Here is a 14,450-nt window from a genome sequence, read left to right as displayed (position 1 = left end):
CTCCTCCTCTCCTTGGACATCTGCTCCCTCCTTCAACTTGCAGGTTCTGACGATGTTGCTGATCTTGGTCTAATTGATGCATATCATTTAATACTAGAATTACCAGAGCCTACGAAAAAACTCGTATATCCGGCCCACCTTAAATCGCTTCTTAAATCCGTTCACACCTCTCCGCCAGCATCCTTTGTCCTCTAAATGTGCTGATAAAAGACAAGCTGCCAGCAGCCGGCTATTCCATCCCCCCACCGGCTTAGAACGTGAGCGAAGTTTTCCCAGCTCACGCCTTGATTGATTATGTGGGAGTGAAGTGGAGTTTTACAGTGGAAATAAGAGATCATTATTCTAAAGTAATCTGTGTAAACACATTGTTAAAACAGAAACTTTTTCATATTTTAGTAATAAATGTTACAAAATGTAGTAGGCATAAACTATAGAATATATAAAGCCCGAGTTCCAAAGATCAAATAAACACTTTCACAAAAGCTTCAAGAATGATTCAACAGCTTCTGTGGCGTAGTGTGCTAAGATTTGCCTCTTAGCACAGAGCAGCTTTTCCTTGCCTCACAGACCTGAGTTCGATTCCCCGCTGGGGATGAAGTGTTGCTTTTTTTTTTCTTTTCTTTTAAACCTCAAACGGACATAAAATTTATACATTGGTATGCACTGTCAGTTACTGAGATCGTTATATTTTCATGTGGGATGCTCCTTTTCAAATATTTTTTTAACAATTGAGACTGCAATTAACAGGAACAACTGTCCTTATAACTTATTTTTATGATCCATAACACACAGACAGACAGAGCACTGCGTTGTCCCTGCTGCACTGAATAAGCGCAGGCGCTCTAACATCACCCCTCCCCCGATCTTACTTAGACTCTCTTATTCAGTGCAGCAGGGACAACGCACATGTTGTTCTTTTTTTCTTTCAGTACACGTGGCTTCCCTGTTTATTTATATATCTAGTGACTTCTCTGCCTGTCTGTCTCTCTATTACGCAGTGCTCTGTCTGTCTGTGTGTTATGGATCTTAAAAATAAGTTATAAGGACAGTTGTTCCTGTTAATTGCAGTCTCAATTGTTAAAAAAATATTTGAAAAGGAGCATCCCACATGAAAATATAACGATCTCAGTAACTGACAGTGCATACCGATGTATAAATTTTATGTCCGTTTGAGGAAAAGAAAAAAAAAAGCAACACTTCATCCCCAGCGGGGAATCGAACTCAGGTCTGTGAGGCAAGGAAAAGCTGCTCTGCGCTAAGAGGCAAATCTTAGCGCGCTACGCCACAGAAGCTGTTGAATCATTCTTGAAGCTTTTGTGAAAGTGTTTATTTGATCTTTGGAACTCGGGCTTTATATATTCTATAGTTTATGCCTACTACATTTTGTAACATTTATTACAAAAATATGAAAAAGTTTCTGTTTTAACAATGTGTTTACACAGATTACTTTAGAATAATGATCTCTTATTTCCACTGTAAAACTCCACTTCACTCCCACATAATCAATCAAGGCGTGAGCTGGGAAAACTTCGCTCACGTTCTAAGTCGGTGGGGGGATGGAATAGCCGGCTGCTGGCAGCTTGTCTTTTATCAGCACATTTAGAGGACAAAGGATGCTGGCGGAGAGGTGTGAACGGATTTAAGAAGCGATTTAAGGTGGGCCGGATATACGAGTTTTTTCGTAGGCTCTGGTAATTCTAGTGTTAATTTACCCCTTTGTTAAAGAGTACTCCTTTTTCTCTCACCTCTTCAAGTCTCAGTCTGACATAGATTATATTTTTGTTTCTCACTCTGTAGCTTCTGCTGCTACTAATGCTAATCTCCTCTCCTCCTGCATCTGTGATAAGTGTGCTGTTTCACATGGTTTTGCCCTCTGTGGTCTCCTGGGCACCACAATGGAAATTTAATACATCTCTGCTATAGAACCCTAAATTTATTGCTTGTTTGGCTGCTAATCTTGAAGAATTTATTTCTATCAATATTGGCTCAACTCAAGATCCTGCCTTTTGCTAGATAGCTGTTAACACTAGAATCCCTGAAGCCTATGAAAAAAATTGAGATAATGGGCCACCTTAAATTCCTTCGCACCTCTTCATTAGCATCTTTTGTTTTGCAAATGTGTTGATCAGCACAAGCAGCTTACTATCCCCTACTAACACCCCAACCCCAGAACCACTGCAGCTGAAGTCCGACAAAAAGTTCTCCCAGCTCAAGTCTGTTCATCTGGGTGTGAGGTGCCTGGAATTGTATAGGGTAAATAATATGTTATTATTTGGAATTCACTTTACACCGGCTGTTACAAACTGAAATCAATCAATAACTGAAAGAGAAGAGAGACCCTCCCCGCAAGAAACGTCCACTCACACATAAGAACAAGGGCTTCTGTTCTATTTCTCCGATGTAGAACCCTCATCCTCCTCTGAGTTCACCTCTGTTATAGCATGTCTTTATTTGAAAACTAACAGTGTCAGATCGGGGGAAGCATGAACGTGACTGAGAGAATAAAAGTGAATAATGCTAAATTTTACAAGTACCATAAATTTACACCGGCTGTTACAGACCCAAATAAATCAAATGTATGTTTTTATTCTATAATTGTAATAATAATAGCCGCTCACTACACAAAACAGTTAATGCGTGAAAGACCCGAGATTGAACCCGCAACCTTTCAACTTGGAGACAGCAGTTCTTACCTGTGCACCAGCCAAGCAGACATGTCTGTGTGTGTGGGTGTGTGTTTGTTTCGTCCCCTATCCCAATTTCTTTTACTTTGGTTAAATTCTAGAAAAAAGGGGCTCAATGGCGAGCTGCTGGTGGCCAGGCCTGCACCCATGAGGCTCGGCTGGGCACAGCCCGAAGAGGCAACGTGGGTCTCCCTTCCCATGGGCTCACCACCTATGGGAGGGGCCAAGGAGGTTGGGTGCAGTGTGAGTTGGGTGGTGGCCGAAGGCAGGGACCTTGGCGGTCCGATCCTCGTCTGCAGAAGCTGGCTCTTGGGACGTGGAATGTCACCTCTCTGAAGGGGAAGGAACCTGAGCTAATGCGCGAGGTCGAGAGGTTCCGGCTAGATATAGTCAGACTCCCCTCCACACACAGCTTGGACTCTGGAACCAATCTCCTTGAGAGGGGCTGGACTCTCTACCACTCTGGAGTTGCCCCCGGTGAGAGGCGCCGAGCGGGTGTGGACATACTTATTGCCCCCCGACTTGGAGCCTGTTCATTGGGGTTTACCCTGGGGGACAAGAGGGTAGCCTCAGTTAGGATGGGTCCTAACTGTTGTTTACACGTATGCGCTGAACAGCAGTTTGGAGTACCCACCCCTTTTTGGAGTCCCTGGAGGGGGTGCTAGAGGGCATACCTTCTGGGGACTCCCTCGTTCTGCTGGGAGACTTCAATGCTCACATGGACAATGACTGTGAGACCTGGAAAGGCATGATTGGGAGGAATGGCCCCCCCAATCTGAACCCGAGCGGTGTTTTGTTATTGGACTTCTGTGCTCGTCACAGATTGTCCATAACGAACACCGTGTTCAAGCATAGGGGTGTTCATATGTGCACTTGGCATGATCGACTTTATGGTTGTGTCGTCGGACCTGCGGTCACATGTCTTGGACACTCGGGTGTAGAGAGGGGCGGAGCTGTCAACTGATCACCACCTGGTGGTGAGTAGGCTTTGATGGTGGGGGAGGATGCCGGTCAGGCCTGGTAGGCCCAAACATGTTGTGAGGGTCTGCTGGGAACATCTAGCAGAGTCCCCTGTCAGAAGTAGCTTCAACTCCCATCTCTGGCAGATCTTTGACCACATCTCGAGGGAGGTGGGGGACATTGAGTCTGAATGGGCCATGTTCCATGCCTCTATTGTTGAGGCGGCTGACCGGAGCTGTGGCCGTAAGGTGGTCGGTGCCTGTCGTGGTGGAAATCCTCGAACTCGTTGGTGGACACCGGCGGTGAGGGATGCCGTCAAGCTGAAGAAAGAGTCCTATAGGACCCTTTTGTCCTGTTGGACTCTGGAGGCAGCTGATAGGTACTGGCAGGCCAAGCGGAATGCAGCTTTGGTGGTTTCTGATGCAAAAACTCGGGTGTGGGAGGAGTTTGGTGAGGCCATGGAGAACGACTTTCGGACGGCTTCGAGGAGATTCTGGTCCACCATCCTGCGTTTCAGGAGGGGGAAACAGTGCAGTGTCAACACTGTATATGGTGGGGATGGTACGCGGCTGACCTCGACTCGGGACGTTGTGGGTCAGTGGGGGGAGTACTCAAAGACCTCATCAATCCCACTAACATGCCTTCCAATGAGGAAGCAGAGCCTGGGGACTCAGAGGTGGGCTCCCCCATCTCTGGGACTGAGGTCACCGAGGTGGTCAAAAAACACCTTGGTGGCAGGGCCCCGGGGGTAGATGAGATACGCCTGGAGTTCCTCAAGGCTCTGAATGTTGTAGGATTGTCTTGGTTGACACGCCTCTGCAACATCGCATGGACATCAGGGACAGTGCCTCTGGATTGGCAGACCAGGTGGTAGTCCTCCTCTTTAAGAAAGGGGACCTGAGGGTGTGTTCCAACTACAGAGGGGACACACTTCTCAGCCTCCCTGGAAAAGTCTTTTCGGGGGTCCTGGAGAGGAGAGTCCATCGTATTGTCGAACTTCGGATTCAGGAGGAACAGTGTGGTGTTTGTCCTGGTTGCGGAACAGTGGACCAGCTCTACACCCATAGCAGGGTCCTGGAAGGTGCATGGGAGTTTGCCCAACCAGTCTACATGTGTTTTGTGGACTTGGAAAAGGGATTCGACCGTGTTTCTCTGGGAATTCTGTGGGGGGTACTCAGAGAGTTTGGGGTACCGGACCCCCTGATAAGGGCTGTTCAGTCCCTGTTCGATCAGTGTCAGAGCTTGGTCCGCATTGCCGGCAGTAAGTCGAACCCGTTTCCAGTGAGAGTTGGACTCCGCCAGGGCTGCCCTTTGTCACCGATTCTGTTCATAACTTTTATGGACAGAATTTCTAGGCGCAGCCAGAGAGTTGAGGGGGTCTGGTTTGGTGGACTCAGGATTGGGTCACTGCTTTTTGCAGATGATGATGTCCTGTTTGCTTCATCAGGCTGTGATCTTCAGTTATCTCTGGATCGGTTCACAGCCGAGTGTGAAGCGGCTGGGATGGGAATCAGCACCTCCAAATCCAAGACCATGGTCCTCAGCCGGAAAAGGGTGGAGTGCCCTCTCAGGGTTAGGAGCGAGATCCTGCCCCAAGTGGAGGAGTTCAAGTATCTCGGGATCTTGTTCACGAGTGAGGGAAGAATGGAGAGTGAGATCGACAGGCGGATCGGTGCGGCATCCACAGTGATGTGGGCTCTGCATTGGTCTGTCGTGGTGAAAAAGGAGCTGTGCAGCAAGGCAAAGCTCTCAATTTACCAGTTGATCTATGTTCCCACCCTCACCTATGGTCATGAGCTATGGGTAGTGACCGAAAGAACGAGATCGCGAATACAAGCGGCTGAAATGAGTTTCCTCTGCAGGGTGTCTGGGCTTTCCCTTAAAGATAGGGTGAGAAGCTCAGTCATCCGGGAGGGGCTCAGAGTAGAGCCGCTGCTCCTCCACATCGAGAGGAGTCAGGTGAGGTGGCTCGGGCATCTGATCAGGATACCTCCTGGACGCCACCCTGATGAGGTGTTCCGGGCACATCTAACTGGGAGGAGGCCCCGGGGAAGATCCAGGACATGCTGGAGGGACTATGTCTCTTGGCTGGCCTTGGAACGCCTTGGGATTCCCCTGGAAGAGCTAGAAGAAGTGGCTGGGGAGAGGGAAGTCAGGGTATCTCTGCTCAAGCTGCTACCCCCGTGACCCGACCTTGTATAAGCGGAAGAGGATGGATGGATGGATGTTTTGTTATATCTGTGTCTTTTGTGAAAGTGCTTATTTGGTATTTGGACTTAAGTCTTCATACATTATACACTTCACATCAACATTTTGTTATTAGTAGTATAACATGAGAATAATTTCTGTTTTAGTTATGTGTTTGTTTTGTCTTGGTAGAGTAATATATTACTCTATTTCCCCTTTTGTATTATTAAAATGTAGCCTGTGTCAGAATGCTTCAAATCTCAGAGTTACTACTGTTTATAAGGTATCGTACCATATAACTTCTCCCCACCTTCCCTTCTACATCAGTAACTTCAGGCAATTAGGTGTAGTAAAAGACAAGCAGACAAGTTACAATTTAAAAAATGTATTATTGATAATATTCATAAATAATAACAATATGCAAAGTACATTTGAATATTGGCAACCATACAACCTGATAAATGGTGATGTGTAGTTTCAGGCGGCACACAGACTTGTTAGTTACTTAAAATGTCTCTAGTTAAGTCCTCATTTGTGGTCGGCTTTCTTCAGAACAGGCCGCATGTCTGTCTCAATATGACTGCTGAGCTGTGCTCTTCACTGTGTTGTCCTTTTCAGTTCATGGTGTGTGAGATGGTCTTTCATCAGTTTGGTTAGAGAGAGAGAGAAGTAAAGCAAGCAAATTTATAGGTTTTCTGTCCAATCCCTAGAGCCAATAGGGCATCATGGTACTTAAAGGCTTTTGATACAAGCCAATTTCCAACAGCCATACTTCAGACCAGACCAATGGGGAAGAGAACACCTTCACACCTGCCCCCATGAAGCTTGCCAGTTAGGCAGTCTGGCTTTCCTGTGAGGGTTGATTGAGAGACTCCAGCAGAGAAACATTTGCCAAACTTGTTTGAGGCACTTCCCCCAACCCTGTCATAAAAATTACAAAGGACTGGTTCTTAAAAGGGGGGAAAGGGTTCTTAACCATCTAACCATTGCTGTTCTTATCAGTGATAGGCATTAGTGTTACAAGTTACCAATAAAGACATACAAAATATTTATCAACTTGTATGCAAAACAGTGTTCAACATTTCATCCAACCATCCATCATCCTACATTTACACAGATTGTTGTAGATACGGAACACACATGAATACACAATGTATTCCAAGTAACGATATACAGTATTATTTACCCCATGCAATTCAAGGCATCTCACACCCAGATAAACAGACTTGAGCTGGGAGAACTTTGTGTATGACTAAAGCTGCGTTTGAGGGGGATGGGATAGCAGGCTGCATGCTGCTGGTGCTGATCAATACATTTACATAATAAAAGACGCTGATAAGGAGGTGCGAGGGAATTTAAGGTGTCCCGGGATTGCAAGTTTTTTCATAGACTTCAGGGAATGTAGTGTTTAAAGCTGTTTATGTAACAACATACAGTGGAACCTCGGTTCACGACCATAATTCGTTCCAAAACTATGGTCTTAAACTGATTTGGTCGTGAACCGAAGCAATTTCCCCCATAGGATTGTATGTAAATACAATTAATCCGTTCCATATGAACTGTATGTAAATATATATATCTTTTAAGTTTTTAAGCACAAATATAGTTAATTAAACCATAGAATGCACATTGTAATAGTAAACTAAATGTAAAAACATTGAATAACATTGAGAAAACCTTGAACAACAGAGAAAGCTAACACTGCAATAGTTTGCGCTATAGTGCTACCAACTGCTGGCTAAAAACACTTTTTTTAATGAGTTTTAAGCACAGGGAAAAAAAATGAACATTTGAAAAAATCCGTAATTTAATAAACCACCAAGAAAAGTAACATTGCAACAATGCACGCTACGAACCGATCGCTGTAAACAGAAGTGAAAACAAAATCAAGCCCAATGCATTCTTTAACTGCCTTCCTACCTTATGCGTCCAGCTCTCTCTCTCGCGCTGCCTGTATGTGTGTGTGTGTGTGTGTGTCGCGCTCTCTCAGTCTCTCTTGCTTGCTGCACAGGAAATGCACAGGGAGAGACTGAACATGTACAAACCGAAAGGGAAACTGGCTTGTTCGTATACCGAGTGTGTGGTCGTGAACCGAGGCAAAAGTTTGGCAAACTTTTTGGTCGTAAACCGATTTGTACGTGTCCTGAGACGTTGGTGAACCGAGGTTCCACTGTACATTTAAAGTCTGGTTTGTCAGTGAAACAAATCAGTTATGTTTATAATATTCGCTATTGTAAGATTTATATTTGGACCATTAGGTGGTTAAAAAAATTGCTAAATAGTAATATTTAATGAATTTGTCAGATTAATTCAAATCTCAAATGTCAGAAACTCATGGTTCTTTAATTTTCCAAATGTGTCCCCTTTTTTTTCATTTGTCCCAACTTTAAAGCTTTCTGTGTGAAATCAAACTTGTCAGTTTTGCATTAATCCCTTTATTTTAGAACTCCTGTTGAACAACCTTTGTTTTGCTGTTTTCAAGGTTTCTTGTGTGAGTGATCAGACTGTTATTTCTTATGCCTATATACAAATCCAGAACTTGGAAAATTACTTTGGCTGTTGTTACCTGTACAAAAGAAATTTAGAACTGTGAGACGGCATTACATTCTTCAACATAAAAATATGCTTTTACTTACGGGTTATACTAATGAACATTAATTTCAAAAGCCAAAAGAATGACACAAATTCAGTGTTTGTAGATTCATAGTATCATTTTAAACACTGAGGTATGCTGTCTTGATTTTCCTAGTAACTTTGTGTTTCAGTGGTTATGGTCCTCTGTTAACACAGTACATGTCAGATGTATAGGGTATTATGCCTTTTCCTTCAAAGCATTGAAACAGTAAACACAAAATTAAATTTTATTTTAGTATTAACAAATTAACAGCTTGTGTGTTTGCTAGTGTAGACAAGCCTGAAAGCCATTTCCTTCAAATCATGCCTTGATATTCCTTGTCACAACTTCTGTTTGCGCTGTCAGACCTCTCCTCTCCCACAGTCCTATTTGCATATGTGTAGATGTGTATGTCACACATACTGTATATATGCCAGTTTGAAAATGAGCACATTTTCAGATGATCTTCATTTATAGAAGCGCTCATTGCAATCAGAGAATGATTGTGAAGCCACTGTTACGTATCACACACAAATTAATTTTTTAAACTAATTCTATAAAGGGAATTCTGAAAAAGCTGACATTCTCCTATGCAAACTCAAAAGCGTTTCCAGACATGATCTCAGGTGTTTTTCTTTTCAGCATGTGTTGATGCAGTGCTTTGCCATCATACTGTACATATGTAGTTTTACTCAGTCTCTATCATGTATTAATGTGTCTTCCTGAGCAATTTTGTGAACTGACATTTAGGCATGTGTGCAGTACCGACTCTCTTTCTGCTACTGATACTAAATAAAGATGGTACTGTAACGTTTTCAGAATATTGGTACTGAATTTGCACTGAAATATTGGTTCTTGTGACATCCCTATATATTGATATATAATGGCAATGTGTGTCCATCTATCACAGGACTACTTGTGGAATGATTTTGGTTTCTTTTTTTAAAGGGAGGAGCTGAGAGCTTGTCACATGCGTATTGCAGAGCTCAAGAGGCAACAAGAAGAAGTGGAAAAACAAATATTGGAAGAGCAAAACTCTGAAAACATGTAAGTTAATTTAGTAAAACATTTTTGGACAAAAACGGAAAACGTGGTGATCTTTTGGAAATATCTATCTACTGTGCATTTCTGGACACACCTTCAATTAACTTCAAGCTCTTCCATTTTTATAATAAATGAAGAAATTTCAACCTTTTCAAATTAAAATCACTTTGTTTGATCTAGCCTGTCCATCGCTTGACTTTACATGGTTGCTTTTCTGAAAAATGCCAAATAAACCTGAAGAGAAATCAGAAAAATAAGCAGATGTTAATAATATCCAATATGAATTCCTTTACATTTCACAATCCTGAAAACGTGTATTATAACGGAGAACACTGCTCACAAAATAGACACAAAATAAAAATCCAGAGTGTGAAATTAATAATGAAAAATGAGAACATGAAATGTAAAAAGTTTGAGCAATAAATCAACCAAAACTGAAAACAGTAATGAGCTTCACAACACAAATAGCATTTTGAAAAAAGAAATGCCACACACCCTGTAGCAGCACAGTTTTCCACTGAACGCTGTCCCTAGAATTTACCCAGAAACTACCTTGTCAGACATTTGTGTCATAGTCATGGATTTTAAGAAAATCAAATAGTCAATGTGTTGAAATTACCTGCACATTTTTTACTGTTAATTTTACACTCTCACTTTTTATTGTTAACTTCACGCTGTCACTTTTACTGTTAATTTCATGCTCTGAATCTTTAAATGTTATTATAAATATTTTAAAAAAGCACTTTAATTGTAATCCGTCTTAATACTGTATTTTCATACTTTCTCTTTTTTAATGTATCATTTTTGACCCCAATTTTACCAAACCAGAGCAGCTATGTTTCGCCTGCGGGCTTTGCACAAAAGGCTAGGCATTGAACTTCAAGGGGAAGAAGACCTTGAGTCACAAATTGCAATGGCAGTGAAAGAAAATGAGTAAGTTATTTGAATTCAGTTAATTTATTGTGTCATAGTTTAAACTCCTTGCAATTAAAGTATAGTCTTTGTAATTATAATGAGCTAAGGACATGAAATATAACTGATAGCAAGTTTAATGTAAAACTATTTACTTTTTCATGTTACTTTCTTTAAAATGATGTGTGAATATCATAAAGAATTAGACATAAAAATGTAGTTGCCTCATCTTTCTTATACCTTTACATCGCTTATTTGTATTGGTAATAGAGGTGCATCTAAATTGTTATTAAAATAATCACATACAATCCACTGTATGCATATTGTTAAGCTTTTCACTCACAAAACAAAAATTCTGTTACATATTTTTTTACTGCCTTTTATTTGTTTTATGGAGGGTCGTCTGGAGATAGAAAACATAAACCAAGCTGTAAAATAACAATGTTTTTAAAAATCAAAGTAAAAAAATGTTAAGTCTGTTAGTCTGTGCTCTGAATATCCTTTCCCTGACTCTTGCAAAAATCTCAAGAGGAAAAAGGTAGCATCGCTGATACAAAGCAAGTATGCTAATATACTCAAGCTGCAATTTTATATAGACAGACTTGTTATATACAGTATGTGACATGTAACAATAAATAACATAGTTAAATCCATGAAAAATTATTTTCATGCAGAAAGCAAAATGGATTCATAGTCACAACACCAAACAATAATGAAATAGCAAAATTCAAAATTATTACATAATCATAATAATGATTAGCCTCTGAGGGAAAGGTCAAAAAGAATAGGAAAGGAGAGAAATTCTAGGATAGCTTCAAGGGATCACAGCTGGGCTCCATCCAGGATGATGCCAAAGGAATTTATAAAAAAAAAAAAAAAAAAAAATTGAACATCACTGGCAGATGGCCAGTCAGTCCTTTACTGTTTAACTAGCAGATGTTCCTTCAATGATACCAGATGTATATGATCTGTTGATCCATGACACAAAGTTCAAGATTATATAATGTGAAAAGGTATGGGAAAGAGAATCTGTGACTTTTATTCAGAGGTCAGTACCCACTTTACAGCAATTTTGCCCAAAGACAGAAAAGCTGCTTTTGGATAGAAGAAAGAGTAAAGAGGTCAAAGAGAGAATATGGGTTAAAAAGGAGCGTGAAGAGTAAAGATTGAGAAAATTGACTTAATGACAAAGGATCAGATGGAATTGAATGGATGCGACTGAAATGGTAAAGGACAATAAGGACAACAGGCAGAAGAGCTCAGAGGCTAGTCCCAAACCATATAATTGTGCAGGGAAAGTATAAATCACATACAATTTTATATTTAATTTGTTGGTGATTTCAATTTATTGAAGAAAGAAGAATGTTTTAAAGTTGTTATTTTAGTACTACTTACCAGTGGCCCTTACACACCACATTATGAAGACCTTCGAGAAGCTGGTACTGGATTTGCCAATTGGCCAAAGATTGAAGTGGAAAATCTAATTATCTAGCTGGTCCTCAAGATATATTCCCATCTTAACAAAACAGTTAGGGTTACATTTTTAGATTTCTCCAGTATCTTCAATATCACTCTGCCTTTGCTGGTAAGGGGTAAGCTCAGATATATGCAGGTGGATGAGCCTATGGTGTCCTGGATAATAAACTATTTGTTGGAAAGATGGGAGCTTGTGAGGCTCAAGAATTGTGTCTCTGATATGTTCTGTCTCATTTTCTTTTCTCTCAGTACCACTTAGACTATAAATATTGTACCAGGGCATGTTACTTGCAGAATGTTTCTGATGAGTTTGCTATAATTAAGTTCAAATCAATTTTTATTTGTATAAAGCTCTTTAATTAATGCAGGCGCAGAGTGCTATGACAAGTTAACAGTTAAAATGCAAATACAAACTTTATAAATTACTAATTACTAATGAGTATACATCAAGATTATTATAGTTTTGCCTTTTTATATTAGTTTTTATTTCTATATTTTTTCTGACCTTACTTGGAAATTCAGTTTAGTTTTAGTTTTCCTTCATCTTGTATTTTTAGTTTTAATTTTAGTTTTTATTTTACAAAGACATTTGTCTTATTTTTTATATATATACAGTATATATATAATATAATAGTTTCAGTTTTAGTAATTATGGTACGGTTAAAGAGCTACTATGGAGTTTAGTTTTTGTGTCACAATGAGACAGAACTGTACACTTGACGGGTTTGGATATAATATGAGTTTAATGTTAGTGGAAACTTACTACACTACACAACATAGTTTACTATTTAGTTATGTTTTTGTCTGATAAAAACAAGCATACTCAAAACTAGGTACTGAATATGAATAATTTTATGCAATTTTATAATTTTTAAAATATTTTTTATGTCATTTGTGCTGAACTTATTTTCTTTTCCTTTTATTGCCCAGAATGGACCAATTTGTAATGAAATTTAGGTGAATTTTAAGGTGTGAGGGTTTTTTTTTACTGTAAATGTCTACAGCAAACAACATATCTTGCTTCAATGACAATATGCTTATAATGAATGCCTTCAATATTGCATTCAAAAATCTCAAATAATGGGCTTTGTTATTTTCTTCCAGCCATATTGATCTCTGATTCCATCTCAGGCACAAACAATTTATAGACAGAATTTTGCCACCTGCAGTCCTAAAACGATATAAAAAATTAGAAAACAATATTCTACTGTGCTCTGACAGGTGTGATCATTAAAATAATGCGGGCTTAATAGGAACAGGACTCTTAGACTTGAATTAGTGTGCTGACCCCACCTAGCTGTATTGAGGGAAACAAAGAAAAACAAGCATGTAGTGTCAAGGTTAGGGGCAGTGAGACTTGAATAGCCCATGCATAAGAACAGTAAATCCATAATGAGAAGAGCAAGAGCTGGTAATAAGAGTATGGGCAGGCACAAAACAACAGAGACAGCAACTGAGATTAAGAACAATATATACATTATTATCTAAACCAGTTTATCCAGAGGAGGATCACAGGAAACCTGGAGCCTACCCCAGCAGGTTTGGATGCAAGGCAGGAAAATCCCTGGTATCCAATATGTATGATATGGTTGATGTTAAGAACAAAAAGAATATGATATTTCAACTATATATTTTAAGAGAGAGAGAAACATTGAAAAAGGGTGAAAGATATTTTAAAACATAATTCTGCTACTGGATTATTTTCACAATATCAGGTGTTTTGAGCTGTGAATATTAACTAAAAAAGATAAATGAATAAATGTAGCATAAATACAAAAACACATTAGTATGTTTGGCTTTTCATCACTTGGCAGACTCTCTTCGCCTACCTATCTATAGTTCAGTAGAGACGTTGCCAACTCAGGAATTTTACAAGGTTTGTATCGCTTCGTCATTAACGACGTTTTTAAAGCAAAAGTGATTGGTCAGCAACAATATGCTGATCTTGTATGATGACCTTGTCACTCTCTTGATCATTGCCGTTTTATTTTCAAAAATCAGGAGTGGTCTCCCCTAGACTTTCTGTATACTCAGATATGGGGATGGATATTTGAGGAGTAAACCACAAGACAATGATTATATTATGTACATTAAAGAACCATCAACAACAAATCAAATCAGTAATATATTGAACAATTATTATAAAAGTAAAGTTGAATAAATCAGACTCTGCAGCTGCATGAATAAAAAAAAATTGAGTATGTGTTCAGGTAAAGTACCATTTCCGGTTGATGGATTTAGCCCAAAAGTTAATACAGATCTACAATTTTGGAGTAACAAACACAAGCCAAATTTCATCCATCTATCTAGTTGCTTTATTGAGTTATCGTGTTTATACACACACACACACACACGCATACACACACGGATTATTCCAAAAAAATGGTATTTTCGGACTCAGGAGGTCTAAAACGTCAAGATTCATCAAAATCTCGAGGTTGAATTTTTTTCATGATTACTATACTTTCTCTATACTTTGTATACTTTGTGTGCTAAGTGGCAGGTAAATTACTGTTAACAAAAAGCAGGCACCTGATAAATAAATCTGAAGATTAATGGTGCTCTGATGTCCC

At 39.9% G+C, this 14,450-nt stretch overlaps 1 protein-coding gene across 1 annotated transcript in view; it reads left to right on the top strand.

Moving 5' to 3' along the window:
* The window catches only part of cfap74 (cilia and flagella associated protein 74), a 525,252-nt gene that overhangs the window by 48,687 nt on the left and 462,115 nt on the right, over positions 1 to 14,450 (top strand). The window contains exons 5-6 of the mRNA XM_051931357.1: positions 9,394 to 9,492; positions 10,318 to 10,422. Coding sequence (XP_051787317.1) covers positions 9,394 to 9,492; positions 10,318 to 10,422 — 204 coding nt within the window. The remainder of the gene's footprint in view (positions 1 to 9,393; positions 9,493 to 10,317; positions 10,423 to 14,450) is intronic.

The sequence above is a fragment of the Erpetoichthys calabaricus genome, chromosome 8 (assembly GCF_900747795.2).
Source record: "Erpetoichthys calabaricus chromosome 8, fErpCal1.3, whole genome shotgun sequence".
Lineage (NCBI taxonomy): Eukaryota > Metazoa > Chordata > Cladistia > Polypteriformes > Polypteridae > Erpetoichthys > Erpetoichthys calabaricus.
This window is presented reverse-complemented; position numbering and strand designations above follow the sequence as displayed.